Consider the following 13,797-nt stretch of genomic DNA (forward strand, 5'->3'; position numbering starts at 1 on the left):
AGGACCAGACATTTGATCCAAAGAAAGACTGGTCCGGTAACAAGGATGGTTTTTAACTCCTGTTCACATCCAATCCCATGTGCAAAGTGTCGCTTCCTCTGAGTTTCTCTTCATCTTTCACCAAACGTCTGTTTGATTCTCGGAGCTGAGAAACCACCAAATGAGATGTGTTCAGATTCTGATCAAATCTTCATACATGTCACCTCCTTTGACATTGTTCATCTCCCTGCAAACATCAAACCCAGTTTTAAAAAAAATAGACATGGCCTTCACCAGCCGACTATTCCCTTTATCTATAAAAACTCAGACAGCAATATGTACAACTTTGAGGATATATATATTATAAAGTAGACTCCGTTGGATGTGTAGCTCAGTGCAGGTTCGCTGACACCAAATCTACTGAAAGCACGACTCAGTAAAACAGAGGATTGTCGCAGGAGACGTCTCCCAGTGCAGGTTGATGTGGAGGAGAGACTGCACTATGTACAGGCAATGAGGCTGCCAGTCAGCCTGAGTGATGGGTGAATGTGTGTGGAGCGAGGATTCCCAGCGGTTTCTCTTCAAACCTCGAGTCACAAGCAGGTCAAAGGTCACACTGATGACTGGTCCCACACCTGCAAGACAAGAGCAGGTCACAGAGTCACAATCGTCCTTTCAATTTCAACATGAGATACTTTGATATTACAAAAAACATCAGCGTCATCATTATTGAGGCTGATCTGTGTCTAAAATGACAAACTGGGGTAAATTATGTATTTTTGTGGACTATATTTAGGTTTAGATAGACACACATTTGGTAAACAGAGTGTGCTCCCTCTGTATATTTTCTGTTTACACTGCATATTTTTTTATATTCTCTTTATTTATTGATTTGTCTATTTTTTGACTGTCCTCTTTGCCGATGCAAGATGTCTCTATTGTGGGGCTAATAAAGGGTTTTTATATAACGTCAATACATACTTTGATACCTTGCAAGACTTTTATTTCTATTCCTTATGAGCCGCATGTAGCAGAGTTCGGCTCGGGCTGCATTTTAATGTCCGACTTCATCCGAGCCCCAGAAGAAACTGAGTCTGATTCCACCCTGACAGGCTTCCTGTTTTTTGTTGAACCAAGCCTGATATTGTTCATATAAGCTGAACTGACTTTGTGATACCATGTCCCTGATACGCATGGTTATTAATTGTTTTTCCCAGTTACAGACATGAGCAGTGTAAAGAACATCAGGCAACATAACCGATCTGAACCCAGATATCATTACATTTTTTGTCCCAAGCCTGTCGGGGCTCGACAGGCGGCTGACGGTCTCAGGTCGTATCCACACTCTAATATGTCGCCCATTTCCGCTCAGTAAGGATCAGCTTATTGAATTTAACTTTGCTCTGGGCACGATGTTTGCTGAAAATAAACTTAAACAAATTCTTAGATCAAAATGTCTCTCCAAAAGAAACGCAATACAGTGATCTGCAGGAGGCTGTCACTCAATCATAACTAGTTACTGTACTCAGGACAACTGAATGGATACGGATGAGAGCACACTATCTGATCTTGAATCTGTCCGTCCATCCATCCATCCTTCCATCCATCTATCTATTTATCACTAGTGCACTTATAGGCCTCTTGAAATGACAACGTTGCTAGTAGGAACAGGAAATTTTTGTGCGATCAAATAACTGAACAGTTGATGTTCGAGACAGGCAAGAGACAGGGGAAGAAAGACAGGTGTGACTCTGGGCAAGACAGGACATTAGAAGTTCCCTGGAACCATCCAGCCACCAGGACGTCCCTGCAGTACCTTGTTGACAGGGGCGAGCTGTGTTCGGACAGATCCAGCATGAAGTCGAGAGCTGTCCCCGAATCTCCCAGGAGACCTCTCCCTGCGGCTGTCCAGCACTCTGCCAGGCGACTTCTCTCTCTCCAGCGGTCGGGCGGGGGATTTATCCCGCCGGAACTCGGTGCGTCCCTCCCGGTAACGATGCGGCGTGCTGGGCTCCCTGTGCAGGCCGTCATGGCTGCCGGGGCCCGAGGACAAACGCTTGGTGATGTGCTCTGTGTACGTGGGGGGGCCTCGCTTGCTGGGACTACTGTAACAGACACAGCGGAGAGCAGCATGTCACGAGAAAGTGTGACCAAGAAGATTTCACATGTTTACAGCAGATGATGATGTTGGCCTAGTCTATGAAAAAAAAGTTTCTCTCTGTGAAACTGTTCAGAGTTTAATTAATGTGTTTGGGTACGATGTGTTTTTGTAGGCGTTCAAGTGCTTTTAGTCTCCTACACAGTGTCACTGAACCTGTGTTCTATTGTCTCTACTTTGTTGTGTTTTTGTGAAGGGATCAAACATTACAGAGGGAGCTGACCCTCGACTGGAGCCGCTCCTCTGCAGCTCTCCAGACTCTCTGATCAGACTTCCCTTACAGCAGATGACCCGCAGTTTGTTCTGGTAGGACGAGGCCAGGTAAATGGCCCCGGAGGAGATGGCTGGGCCCAGGTATCGAGGGCTGGGGATGTCTAGGTGGGCCAGCACTGTAGGACTGTAGAAGGACAGACAGTGATGCTAGGAAATACAATAAAAAATCTAAATGTTTAAAACTTGGTAAAGCTTATCTGATCAGTCTTACCCCAGAGCTGCGTGTCCCTGCACCTCGATGACGTCCAGGGAATTGAAGTAGGTGACGAACAGGTAAGGCTCTCTGTAGGCTGCACCAGACAGGAAATCAATCAATCTTATTATATTCACAAATAGGGTTGCAAAAGGGGGGAAACTTTCCATGGGAAGTTAAGCTCGGGAATTTTGGGAATTTTGAAAAAAAAAAAAACTACGCAAATTAAACGCTGAGCAATAAAAACATAATTCAAAACTCTATTTTAAAGATGTATGGAATGCAGCACACGCTGCACGTTGAATTTCAATCCTCCACTGTGCATTCTTCCATCACATGCACAGATAACTCCCAGCATCCTTCACACTACAGCAGGCCTGATTGAGGCCTGCTGTAGTGTGCAGGACTAGTCAGGTAAGTTTCTATGATATTACTGGGGAAAATATATTAGCATGCTGATTGAGGATTGTTCATCTGTTCATCTAGCCTATTTCAATTCATTTATCCATCAATTGTAAAATATTTTCACAGACGATTCCAATTGTTTGGCTACCTATTTATATCTCTGGCATTGCATTAGTGTTTTTTTACAAACTTTTTTCTCATCTTATTCTACAGAACAATGCCACATGCACTATCTCATGTATGGAGGCATTTCACCCCATCCAATGTAGAAGGAAAGGCTGTGTACATTTGCAAATACTGTGCAAAGACCTATGTTAAGAATGACAAAGATGCAGAAGCATATAGTCAAGTGCCCAAAGTTTCCTCAGGGCTCAAATCAGCCTAAGACAAAACAAAATGTTTATATTTATGTCTGTATATGACAAGGTAAATATAGTTAGTATAAATTACCCACAACATTTCCAGTTTATTCCCGCTAATTCCTGTATATGCCTGTATATTCCCGTTAATTCCCGTTAATTCCCATGGCAAGTTTCTAACTTTGAATATTCCCGGAATTTTGCAACCCTATTCACAAACCAGAATTTGCAATCCTCTGCACTTAACCCTCAACATGAGTGAGAAAAAAACAACCCAAAAACCACTTTAACAGGAGGAAAACCTCAGAGAGAGAGCAGCAAGTGAGGGATCCCGCTCACAGGAGAAGTGCCTAGATATCACGTGCAACACATGAACTATAGAATTATATAAACATTAACAGTTGGTTCTCTGTATTGATGCAGTGTAGCACAACAGGTGTTAGAGAGTTTACAAACCAAAAGACAGAGGCAGACGACTCCACTTGATCTCCTCAGTGCGGCTTCTTCGTCCGTACGTGTCCACAAACACTCCGAACTCTGTCACACAAACAGAGAACCACTCAGTCTGCCTCTCGTCGTATCTCACTTCAGCATAGGACAGTATGAGATTACAAGAGAACGTTATCACATGCAAAATCAGACACAAGTGCAATTTTATCATTTGTATTTCTGCTAAAGAGCAGACACACAAGGACACTGCAGGAGAGGAAAAACCTGAAAACATACTTATAATGGCGCTTGTTGTCTCACAGTGAGGTTCAGTAATTATCTAGTATTGCATCTACTCTTCTCCCACTGTGAAGAGGAATCTCATGTGAGTGTGCAGAGAGGTTAGCTGAACCCACCGTGAAAACACAGCAGGTACTCCTCCTTCTGCACGCTGCTCGCCACCTGCATGATGGCGATGGGGAAACTGTGCGACGAGGCTGCGAACACGGCCGAGGCCAGAGACATGTCGTTCTTATCCAGGAACTCTGCAGTGGAGAGAACACAGGACCAGTCTGTTGGTTAGACACTGAACTGGTGACCAGTCAGCCTACTGTGAAACTACACATACCTTTAAACAACACTGAAATATTATACTATTTTACACAAAGTCTGTAGTGAACAAATAATAAACACTTCTGTATATCACTGTAGCTACCACTATAGCTCTCAAATATGGCAAATGAAGTGTTCAATATTTTTGCTTTAACCAGAATAAAAGAATAACACTTTAACCGCTGATAAGTTTTTTATATTTCATATTTTTTGATTGAAGCCATCCAACACTTGTTGTTTCCTTACCCTCCAGCACAAACTGCTTCATTTCAATCTCATAGAACTTGTTGGTGCCGATGATGATGCTGTAGCTGGTCAGATGGATGCAGCTGCACGGCTCCAGAGTTTCAATCTCCTGTCAGATGAAGGCAGGTGAGTTAAAGACAAGTTCTTAGTTCTATCCAAGTTTGGTATGTTTGGCATACAAAAGTTTATGATGGCAAAAGGTCTCAGAGTTGGGCGAACCTACAACCACATGGGGGTGATTTTAGTCAGTCGACTCTTGTTGAAATTGAACTGAACTGTACAATTTAATTTATTTTCTTTACATCCTATTGCTCTTTTGTTCCTCTCACATTTATCTTTATATTATCCACTGCTTCTAGTTTGAGTGTTTCTTACACTCTACTGTATAACTAATATTTAAAGCATGGCACCAACAGGTCATACCCACCTTACGGATGCAGTATTTGTTCAGATTGTCATTGTAGCGCAGGATGGTTATCTTGTTGGGCATTGCAGCACATATACAAGGACAGGTATCAATCTGTAGGAAAACACATGTGTCACTTTGTACTGTAACAAGCTTTGAGTGGACATCAAGACAAGAAAAGAGCCAAATACCCACAGACCATTTACCAATTACTTTCTACAGTCAGTTTTGTACAAGGACATCTTTCTCGTGGCGTGCAAGAAAACACATTTAAGTCTTGAAGCAGAAAATCTGCCTCATCTCAGTTTTCACAGAGAGGAAGAAGACGACTCACTCTCCCAGCAGCGAACAGATGGCAGCCCTTCACCGTCTCAAAGATGTAGGGAGCCAGATCAGACTGGCTGGGCAGGTGGGACTGGGCCAGAGACTGTTTGACTCTCTTTATCTCCACCAGACACAGTGCCCTCTCCTCTCCTGCAGCACACACACACACACACACACACACACACACACACACACACACACACACACACACACACACACACACACACACACACACACACACACACACACACACACACACACACACACACACACACACACACACACACACACACACACACACACACACACACACACAGATAGTTCACCTCTAAGTCATTGTGTTGTGGTCCTTCACAGATCTGACTGATGACTGGTAATGCTGTCGCCCACTAACTAAACATCTTTTCAAAGCAGGAGACATTTGCTTTGAATTGAGATCACGACTCAAATCCTGCTGCTCAGTGAACACTTATCAGCAGTTGAAAAAGACAAAGCCGGACATCTCACCGACGATCATCAGCAGTTTCTCCTGCTCTTTGATGATGTGGATCTGAAAGACGGATCCTAGACCAGGGACGTGAGTCAGGGAGTTCTTTATTACGTTCAGGGCGTACAGCCCCTCTTCAGATCCCACCAGCACGATCTGCAGCACAGCAGCAAATCAGAAACATAAATACTCTGGTGAACATGGTGAAACTTCACACAAATGTTGGAAATGAGCCCTGAGCATCTGCTTCGAGCTTTATGTTCCTCCATTAAACTAGATCCTTCTACCTTCAACATAACTGTCAGAAGGTTTAAAAATATTGAATATGTAAGATGAGTTATGTTTTAATACACATTCTTGACAGCAGCACCTGATCTGTGAGAGGGAGGGTGCAGTTAATGTCCAGCCTGTCGTCTCCCTCCAGCTTCAGCAGAGAGTTTCCCAGCAGCTTCTGTAAGATCAGAGAGAGGTCAAAGGTCAGCTGGGTCATGACCTTGACTCGAGCACAGGGGGGAGGCAGCAGAGGAGCAGGACAGAGGGGGCCGGGTGGCTGTGTGCAGGTTCACAGTGTCAGAGGTGGGACCAAGTCACAGACACACTCCTGTTTTTACTACATGTTTCAATATTTGTATTACACGTATAAACCCTGATAGAAAAACACTTAATGTATAACATGAGACTTTTCTATTCCGAATAGTCGGCTAAAAACTTTCCTTTTTAATAAAACTGTCTGACTTGGACCAGCTCTTAGTTCTGCTGCAATCGGTCAAGATTGTCCAGGGACACATGACACATGGAGCTTCTCTGTCCCCCCCTTCAATAAATTATGTATCATCAACACATTTTATTGACTTGACTTCCTCGACAGAGTCCTTGTCCACATGGTGGATCTTGAAGGCAGCTGACCATGGATTAAGATTAAAAGTAGATTGTTGATTCATTATTACCAGTATTAGTAGCATCCCTAATTAGTGACTCTGTTTTCACTGAACCAGGATCATTAATAGACATGTCACCAGACTGGATTAATTTCCATAACTCCCTTCAGTAAGGCCTCTGAAACAACTATTACTTCTACTACTCTGAAAACTACTATGAATATGTATTACCCATGAAAACCTGCATAATGGATTATTAAATTAGCTAGTATTAAATTAGTTTTAGGTCATTTAAATCAAGATTGTGTCATCCAGTTTGTGACTTGTGTCTCACAAATGATGACCTAGAGTCATGTGACTTGAGTCCCAGTCTGTAAAGAGTGTGCAGAGGGTCAGCGTGGTTATAAAACAGACGAGTTCACCAGCAGGTTAAAACAAAATCACTGTGGGATCCCTGGTCCTTTGGGCAGGACGACTGAGGTGGATCAGGCCAAAGATGATCAAACATCTTGGTAAGAATTAGTGAAGGACACCGAAAGAAAGGGAAGAATATTTCAGCAGCATCCAAACTTTACATCAGGACACAAGGACAGTGAGAGTGAAGAGAGGTCACAGCAGGTGAGATGAGAGCAGGGAGAGGGGTGACCCACCAACACAATGACAGACACATGCACTACTGCGTGCCTCATGATGTGTGTATGTGTGTGTGTGTGTGTGTGTGTGTGTGTGTTGTCAGTGACTCTTGTATGTTATATGTTGGTAACTCTTTACCTGGACCAGAGGAGACAGAACCATGAGTCTTTTGGAAACAGCAGCCTATGTATCCAATGAAACCCAGTGGAATGGGCAGAACAGAGCAAATCAACAAAACATGCCCATATATGGGACATACAATGGGACATGATGACAAAGCAACAAACAGGAGTGAGAAAAGACAAAGAGAAAGAGACGAGAGAAGAGGAGAGAAGAAGGGAACAATTAACGACACATATAGAAACTGGGAGTCATCCATCCTAACCTGTTTCTTAAAATGACTTCAGAAGGTAAATCTTCTCCTCATGAATAACCACATACAGTTAAACAGTGAGTTTAAGGACGCAGCATTAGATGACACAGTTATCTGTGACTGTGGTCTCGGTTTAATTGAGTCAGCAGAAGCTGATGATGAAGAGGGGCAGTTGCCCCAGTTGCCCCCCCCCCGCCTGCTCCAGAGATACTCACTGCGTCGGCCTCGGCCTTCTCCCGACAGGCTCGTCCCCCGGCCACCACGGACTCGATGACGGCCACCCAGCGCTGTTTGTCTGGGAAACTGGGAGCCATGAAGTAAATAGACTGTCCAGGCCAGCAGGGGGCGTGACAACCAGACTCCAGCTTCAGGACATATGGAACATCTGACACACATGGAACAGGGGTAAGGTTTGACTTCAGACTACCTCTCTTAGTTCAATGGTTTCTTATTATTATTATTATATTTATAGTATCTAGATTGGTACTAAGTAGAGTGTATACCTCCACTAAGGCCCAATAGTCCCTTTAAATTCAATTACAGAATTATACCCTGTAAAATCGGGGAAAATATTGAAAAGCTAGTTGTCTTAAAAAGTTAAGGAATGTGATAATAAAAGTTCTTGATTCCACCACTTGATCCAGATCCATACTATTAGTTTATATGACGTCATTGTTTAGGAGACCACTGAGTGTTTACCTGACTTGGCCGTGTTAGGCAGCTCAGATGCTCCGACAGCTCCATGCACCATCACCTCTCCATCTGACAGACACAGGTCGAACTCCTCCAGCGGCTTCACAGACTCTGAGTACCAGACACAGAACAAACAGATCTGAACCTGGAGGAAGGAGTCTGTAACTGTTGTAGGTGTATGGATTCTGATGTTCTGCTAAATATCCAAACAGGTTAACAACCTTCCCTGGGCTCTATCTCGTAGATGGTCACTTTGGTCCCATCCAGGACCACGTACTTCCTCTCCCAGCCCTGGCCTCGCTTCCCATTCCTGCAAACACACAAAGAAACGGCATCATGGCAGAGCACAGACCGTGAAGTGGACAGTTTCTGCAGGATACTTCACATTGGCCCTTTTTTAAAAAACAGTTTTAAGTACCAGATAAGTGGATTCACCAGACAGAACAGAGAGTTCCTGTGAGGGTTCAGTAACATGAGGCTGCCTGATCAGTGGGAGGAGATGACACAGCCTCATCAGGAGGGGGCACACCAGAGAAACTGTATTGCTCGAAATAAACAGGTATGGAGCACATGATGGATATATAACATATACACAGAATGAACTGATGCACATCACAAGCCTCTAGAATAGCTTTAGTGCTCATTCATAGCTCAGATGTTAAGCTTGTGGAGCATGTGACCACGGACTGCTATTCAGCCTTCGTCATGCACCTACACAAATACAATACAAATAGCAACATCTTGTTGCCCATCAGGTAAATAAGTATCACAACTTAACCCTTTAAGAACAGATATTACTTCCATGTGTCCTATTGTACTGAGTTTTATTGTTTTAAGATGCTTTGGATAAAGTTATCTACCAAATAATAAGAGTTAGATTCATTGTTCCACTTGTTGGATGATTTGAACTTGGTTCCACCAATTAGGTGTTTCTTTGTCTGGACCAGACTCAATCTTCACCCTATAGTTAATTACTAAAACAATAAAAGAGACAAACAACCCCACATTTCTACCTGTTGTTCCTGTAACTTAAGTTCAGTATCTTCTCATTCTGACTTTGTGGTTGTAAAACCTACAGAAGAACAACATTATTTTCGTGACAACATTCATGGGCTTGTGCACAAAAATAGAGGTTAATAGAAAGATTTGTAGACACCCTGATCCATTATCTGCACATTATCTGATACTGATCGGCTTCAATGATCACACCACTGTGTGCGTGGCTAACCTGGGCAGTTTCATCCAGCCTTCCAGGTGCATGTGTCCACCTGCTTCTTTGAGCTGCTGGCCTGGAGAGCTGCCTTTGTCCCGACACAGCCCGTCAGACAGATGCAGGGAGCAGTCGCTGGACATGCCACATGTGGCTGGAAGGCAGGGGGAGCATTTGGGGTGGCACAAAGCGTGACACTCTGAGGAGAGAGAAGAAGAAAAAACATGGTTTAAGAGAATGCAATGGCAGACAGGGCCTTTGTGCCACTGGGTGGTGTGGGAGCATCCTTACAAGGACGTGTATAAATAAAAAAATATACAAATCTCTGTTTATTGTGAACATTGTCATTTGAAGGAGCACTTCTAGTTCACCCTAGTAGTCAGTTAATCTCAAACCGTCATAAAAATAGATTGACCCTCACAATGCTCTCACATATTTGAATAACACTCCTATTTATAATGCACTAGTGCGGGCCCTTTCTGAACCTGCCTGTTTGGAATAGTCTGTTTATTTGGCCTGTGGAGATGCTGGTTGCAGCTTTTCTTTCTAAAACTGTAAAAGTGACCTGCAGTAATTGAAATAAAAACCTGCTGCCGGACTCCACCGAACCTTAACCAAGACTTATGCTGCATACCTGCCTTAGCTAGCTGGGGAAACTGAAGAAAATAGATAATTCTGTGCAATATAAACGGTTATGTGCAATCCATTCTCTGTACATATTCTGACACATAACATATTTCTTTACACTGTATATAGTGGATTTATTACATTTATATAATTTGTTCTATATATTGTTGTATATTTCTATTTCTTTATGTTTTTTACCCAAGTACTGCATGCTACTTATGTGATGTCTTTCTGCTGATTTAACATTGCGGGACTAATAAAAGACGTCTTAATCTTAATGAGAGAATGTGTTAACTCCCTGTGGGACTGGAACAAGCAGTCATTGTAAATGTCAGAACACAGATAACTGTATGTCAAAATAATGTATTCTCTTTCTATTCTCGGGGTTAGACCACCTGATCCACTCTAGGTGTGAGAGCTCTGTCCTTCTCCAGCTGGGAAAATATTTTCTCTGCAACTCTTTACTTTTCTTTAATAAAAAACAAAAGAAAGGTTCATTTCATCTGCTAGATTATTTCATTTCTCAACAAATATCCACCGCACTGTTCTCCTGAAGCTCAACTCAGTCAAGAACGATCAGCCGCTACAGAGAGCATGTTGCCTGTTTATTCAAAGTTTATTAATATTAAACATATCATCTCCAAATCGCACCAATTCAACACTGCTCTGCCTTGTGCCCTTAACAATACACATGCAAGTAGAAGCTGATAAGATGAACTGCTCTTGAGACATTATTTCCACATTGCTGGAATTGAAAGATAGATGTTACAATATCCACTATACAATGGAGAAAAAAGAAAAAAGGGTCAGTAATTGTTGCTCCGTACAATCTATGCTAATTTGTTTTCAGTTTACATGAAGTGCATCACTGTGTCCATGACTCTCTATGTGATCACACCGAACTCACCAAGACAGGTGGCGGCTTGGCGACCGAAGTGCACGGTATCCAGGCACACAGTACACTTGGCAGCTCTCATATTGAGTCCCACTGTGAAGCGATGAGGGGTGTTGTGGTGCACCACTCTCTCCCTCTCCCTCTCTCTGTCCCTCTGACTGTCCTTCATACGACGGCTATACTCTGAACACAGTCAGGGAACACAGTGAGGGCAGCAGCTCCAGGCACATCGGTCACTACATCACCTCAGTGCACCATGCTGTACCATACCAGCTATGAAGTCAGTTCAACAAAAGAAGGCTTCCAAGAACTGTAAGATGTTTGGCAAAATGCATAAGCAAGTCAACTGTGAAGAAAAAAAAAGGTTTGAAAAAGAATATTGATTGAATCAATCCCTTTGCTTGTGCCCACTCACTGCTGCATTTTAAAGGCATTATCCAATCAATATCAAGTTTTCTGTTCTGTGTTTGCTACTCTTTTATCTAAACGGCCAAACACCACAACACTTTCTGCAAAACATTGTGGTCGCCTGAGGTTGAAAAGTTTATCTTCACATATTCTAGATATTTACAGGAAACAACTGAAATAGTTCATTATAATTTCTGGATTTTTACCATAAAACACATTTATATATCTACAGTTTTTATGTCTATTTTACATTTTTGATATAATGATCTCAATGTCTTCTTCTTTTGTTTTCCTTTTGTTTCTGATTCTTCTTTCTATCTCATCAAAAATCATCAACATTAGGTTACAATGACACAACTTTACGATAAATATCATCCAGTCTCTTCTCTTGTAAGAAGAAATGCAATGACTGAGTAATACCTTTAATTTCGAGTTCAGAGTGTGGGTTCAAACAGCGTTATCATATGGGGCATCTCTTGTTGTGTATGAAGTGATGTTTAGGGTGGAGTGAAAGAGCAGGGTTCTGCAAATCAGATTGACTAAGCTTCAGCAACCAAGATAAAAATGCTTCAGATTTCTAAAGCTGTGCACTGAACAGAGACAATTTACTTGAAGGTGTCTCTGCCTCACCCGAGCAGCCTGATGGGAGGTGACATTCTATAAAAGTGCAGAGCTTTTAAAATCTGGCTTGTCAAGGATGTGAATGAGACAAAAGGAGATAAGAGACCAAACTGCAGAAACCATGGGTTTGAACAACTTACTTTCAAAAGTGACCCTCCTTCTCTCTGAAAGGTGTGTGAAGCAAAAGGGATAGTAAGAGAGTGAGATTAGATATGTCTGTGTGTGTGTGTGTGTTTGCTTATCTGTACATGTAAGAGCCAGTACGTGGAAAGTATGGAGCCCAGACGTATGTTTCTATTAGAGAGGAAAAGTAGCTTTTTCCCACAACCATCATCTCTTCACTCACCCTCGGGGGTTGCCGTCTCCTTCCTACGTCCAGAGTTGGCGGGTGCCAGGCTGCTCGGGCCCTGCTGGTGCTCAGGTGACTTTACCATGGCAGACATAATCATCTGCTGCCGTGCCGGGTTTGAGGAGTTACCATGATCTTTATACTGGAGCGCTACATCACAATAGATATATTGTTTAATCAAGATGAGTTAAGTGTTTCTATTGTTCAAAGAAGATAGTAGTAGTAGTCGGAGTAATAAACTATAGTTAAAGTTGGTGTCCAGAGTTGCAAACACGAGTATAAACTGCAGTCTCACCTTCCTCTCTGAGAGACCGCAGCTCTGATCTCATTTTCTGCAGAGCTTCTTCCAGGTCGGTGCAGCGTGTGCGTTCTTTTTCCAGAGCCACCTTCATGTCGCTGTACTGCAGAGGAACTGGCTGGATGGTCGGCACCGGGGAAACCTGGCCTTGACTCTGCCCTTGAGCCTGGGCCTGAGCAGCCATGGCAGCCAACAGGTCCTCTCGACGACGGCCAAACAGACCCTGAGACACACAAGCACTCATGAACAAAATAGTGTAAAATGTGACCAGAGATGAGAAGCTGGAGAACCACTGAGCAAAATCTAGTTAATCTGTTTAAAACCATTACTATACTCTGCTGATTGTGAATCCCTTTCTGTGTGGTGATAATCTACAACACTTTTTGAACATGCAAAGTAGCAAAATTTGAACACATCCTGGATATAACTTTCTTTTTTTATTCAATGCCTTCCATTAATCTATATTTTTATTAAACAGATTCTAGACAATCTAATGAATGCCAAAGTATTGTTCACCTCCTATATGGATTTGGTGAACTTGATTTAAGGTTATAGTAATTGGGGGAAACAAAATTAACCTTCTCACTCTTCAGATCAAATTTTCACAATTGCTCTATTCAAAATTCAGTTTTACGGGGATTTCCCAAAACATCCAAATGAATCGATCATCCCATCGGACCTTTTTCTTCTTGGAGCCGCCGTGGGCCTGGGACTGGAGGAAGTCGATGAGCTTGGTCTGCTGGGTGATGGTCCCCTCCATTTTCACCTTCTCATGAGAGTACACGGCCTGCAGGTGGAGCTAAGTGAACACCACTACTGCCATGAATTTCTCCTCATGGCAGTAGTGACAGAGTGACAGAGAGGCCGACAAAGACAGAGAGGAGGGGGTATGCCCCCCCTCGTCCTTTGTGGGGTAAGACAAAGGACGAGGGGTGGCATGT

At 42.9% G+C, this 13,797-nt stretch overlaps 1 protein-coding gene across 1 annotated transcript in view; it reads right to left on the reverse strand.

Moving 5' to 3' along the window:
- Positions 1–497: 497 nt before the first annotated feature.
- The window catches only part of LOC133002192 (citron Rho-interacting kinase), a 46,328-nt gene continuing 33,028 nt past the window's right edge, over positions 498–13,797 (reverse strand). Inside the window, exons 21-40 of the mRNA XM_061071959.1 lie at positions 13,536–13,655; positions 12,854–13,079; positions 12,556–12,708; positions 12,350–12,373; positions 11,193–11,363; positions 9,677–9,857; positions 8,670–8,758; positions 8,455–8,559; positions 7,971–8,140; positions 6,242–6,322; positions 5,892–6,027; positions 5,395–5,534; positions 5,082–5,174; positions 4,655–4,763; positions 4,213–4,341; positions 3,824–3,904; positions 2,622–2,700; positions 2,361–2,534; positions 1,796–2,084; positions 498–614 (exon numbers count right to left, since the gene is read on the reverse strand). Of these exons, the coding sequence (XP_060927942.1) occupies positions 591–614; positions 1,796–2,084; positions 2,361–2,534; positions 2,622–2,700; positions 3,824–3,904; positions 4,213–4,341; positions 4,655–4,763; positions 5,082–5,174; positions 5,395–5,534; positions 5,892–6,027; positions 6,242–6,322; positions 7,971–8,140; positions 8,455–8,559; positions 8,670–8,758; positions 9,677–9,857; positions 11,193–11,363; positions 12,350–12,373; positions 12,556–12,708; positions 12,854–13,079; positions 13,536–13,655 (2,574 nt within the window). The 3' untranslated portion in view covers positions 498–590. The remainder of the gene's footprint in view (positions 615–1,795; positions 2,085–2,360; positions 2,535–2,621; positions 2,701–3,823; positions 3,905–4,212; positions 4,342–4,654; positions 4,764–5,081; positions 5,175–5,394; positions 5,535–5,891; positions 6,028–6,241; positions 6,323–7,970; positions 8,141–8,454; positions 8,560–8,669; positions 8,759–9,676; positions 9,858–11,192; positions 11,364–12,349; positions 12,374–12,555; positions 12,709–12,853; positions 13,080–13,535; positions 13,656–13,797) is intronic.

Source organism: Limanda limanda, chromosome 5 (assembly GCF_963576545.1).
Source record: "Limanda limanda chromosome 5, fLimLim1.1, whole genome shotgun sequence".
NCBI classification, from domain to species: Eukaryota; Metazoa; Chordata; class Actinopteri; order Pleuronectiformes; family Pleuronectidae; genus Limanda; species Limanda limanda.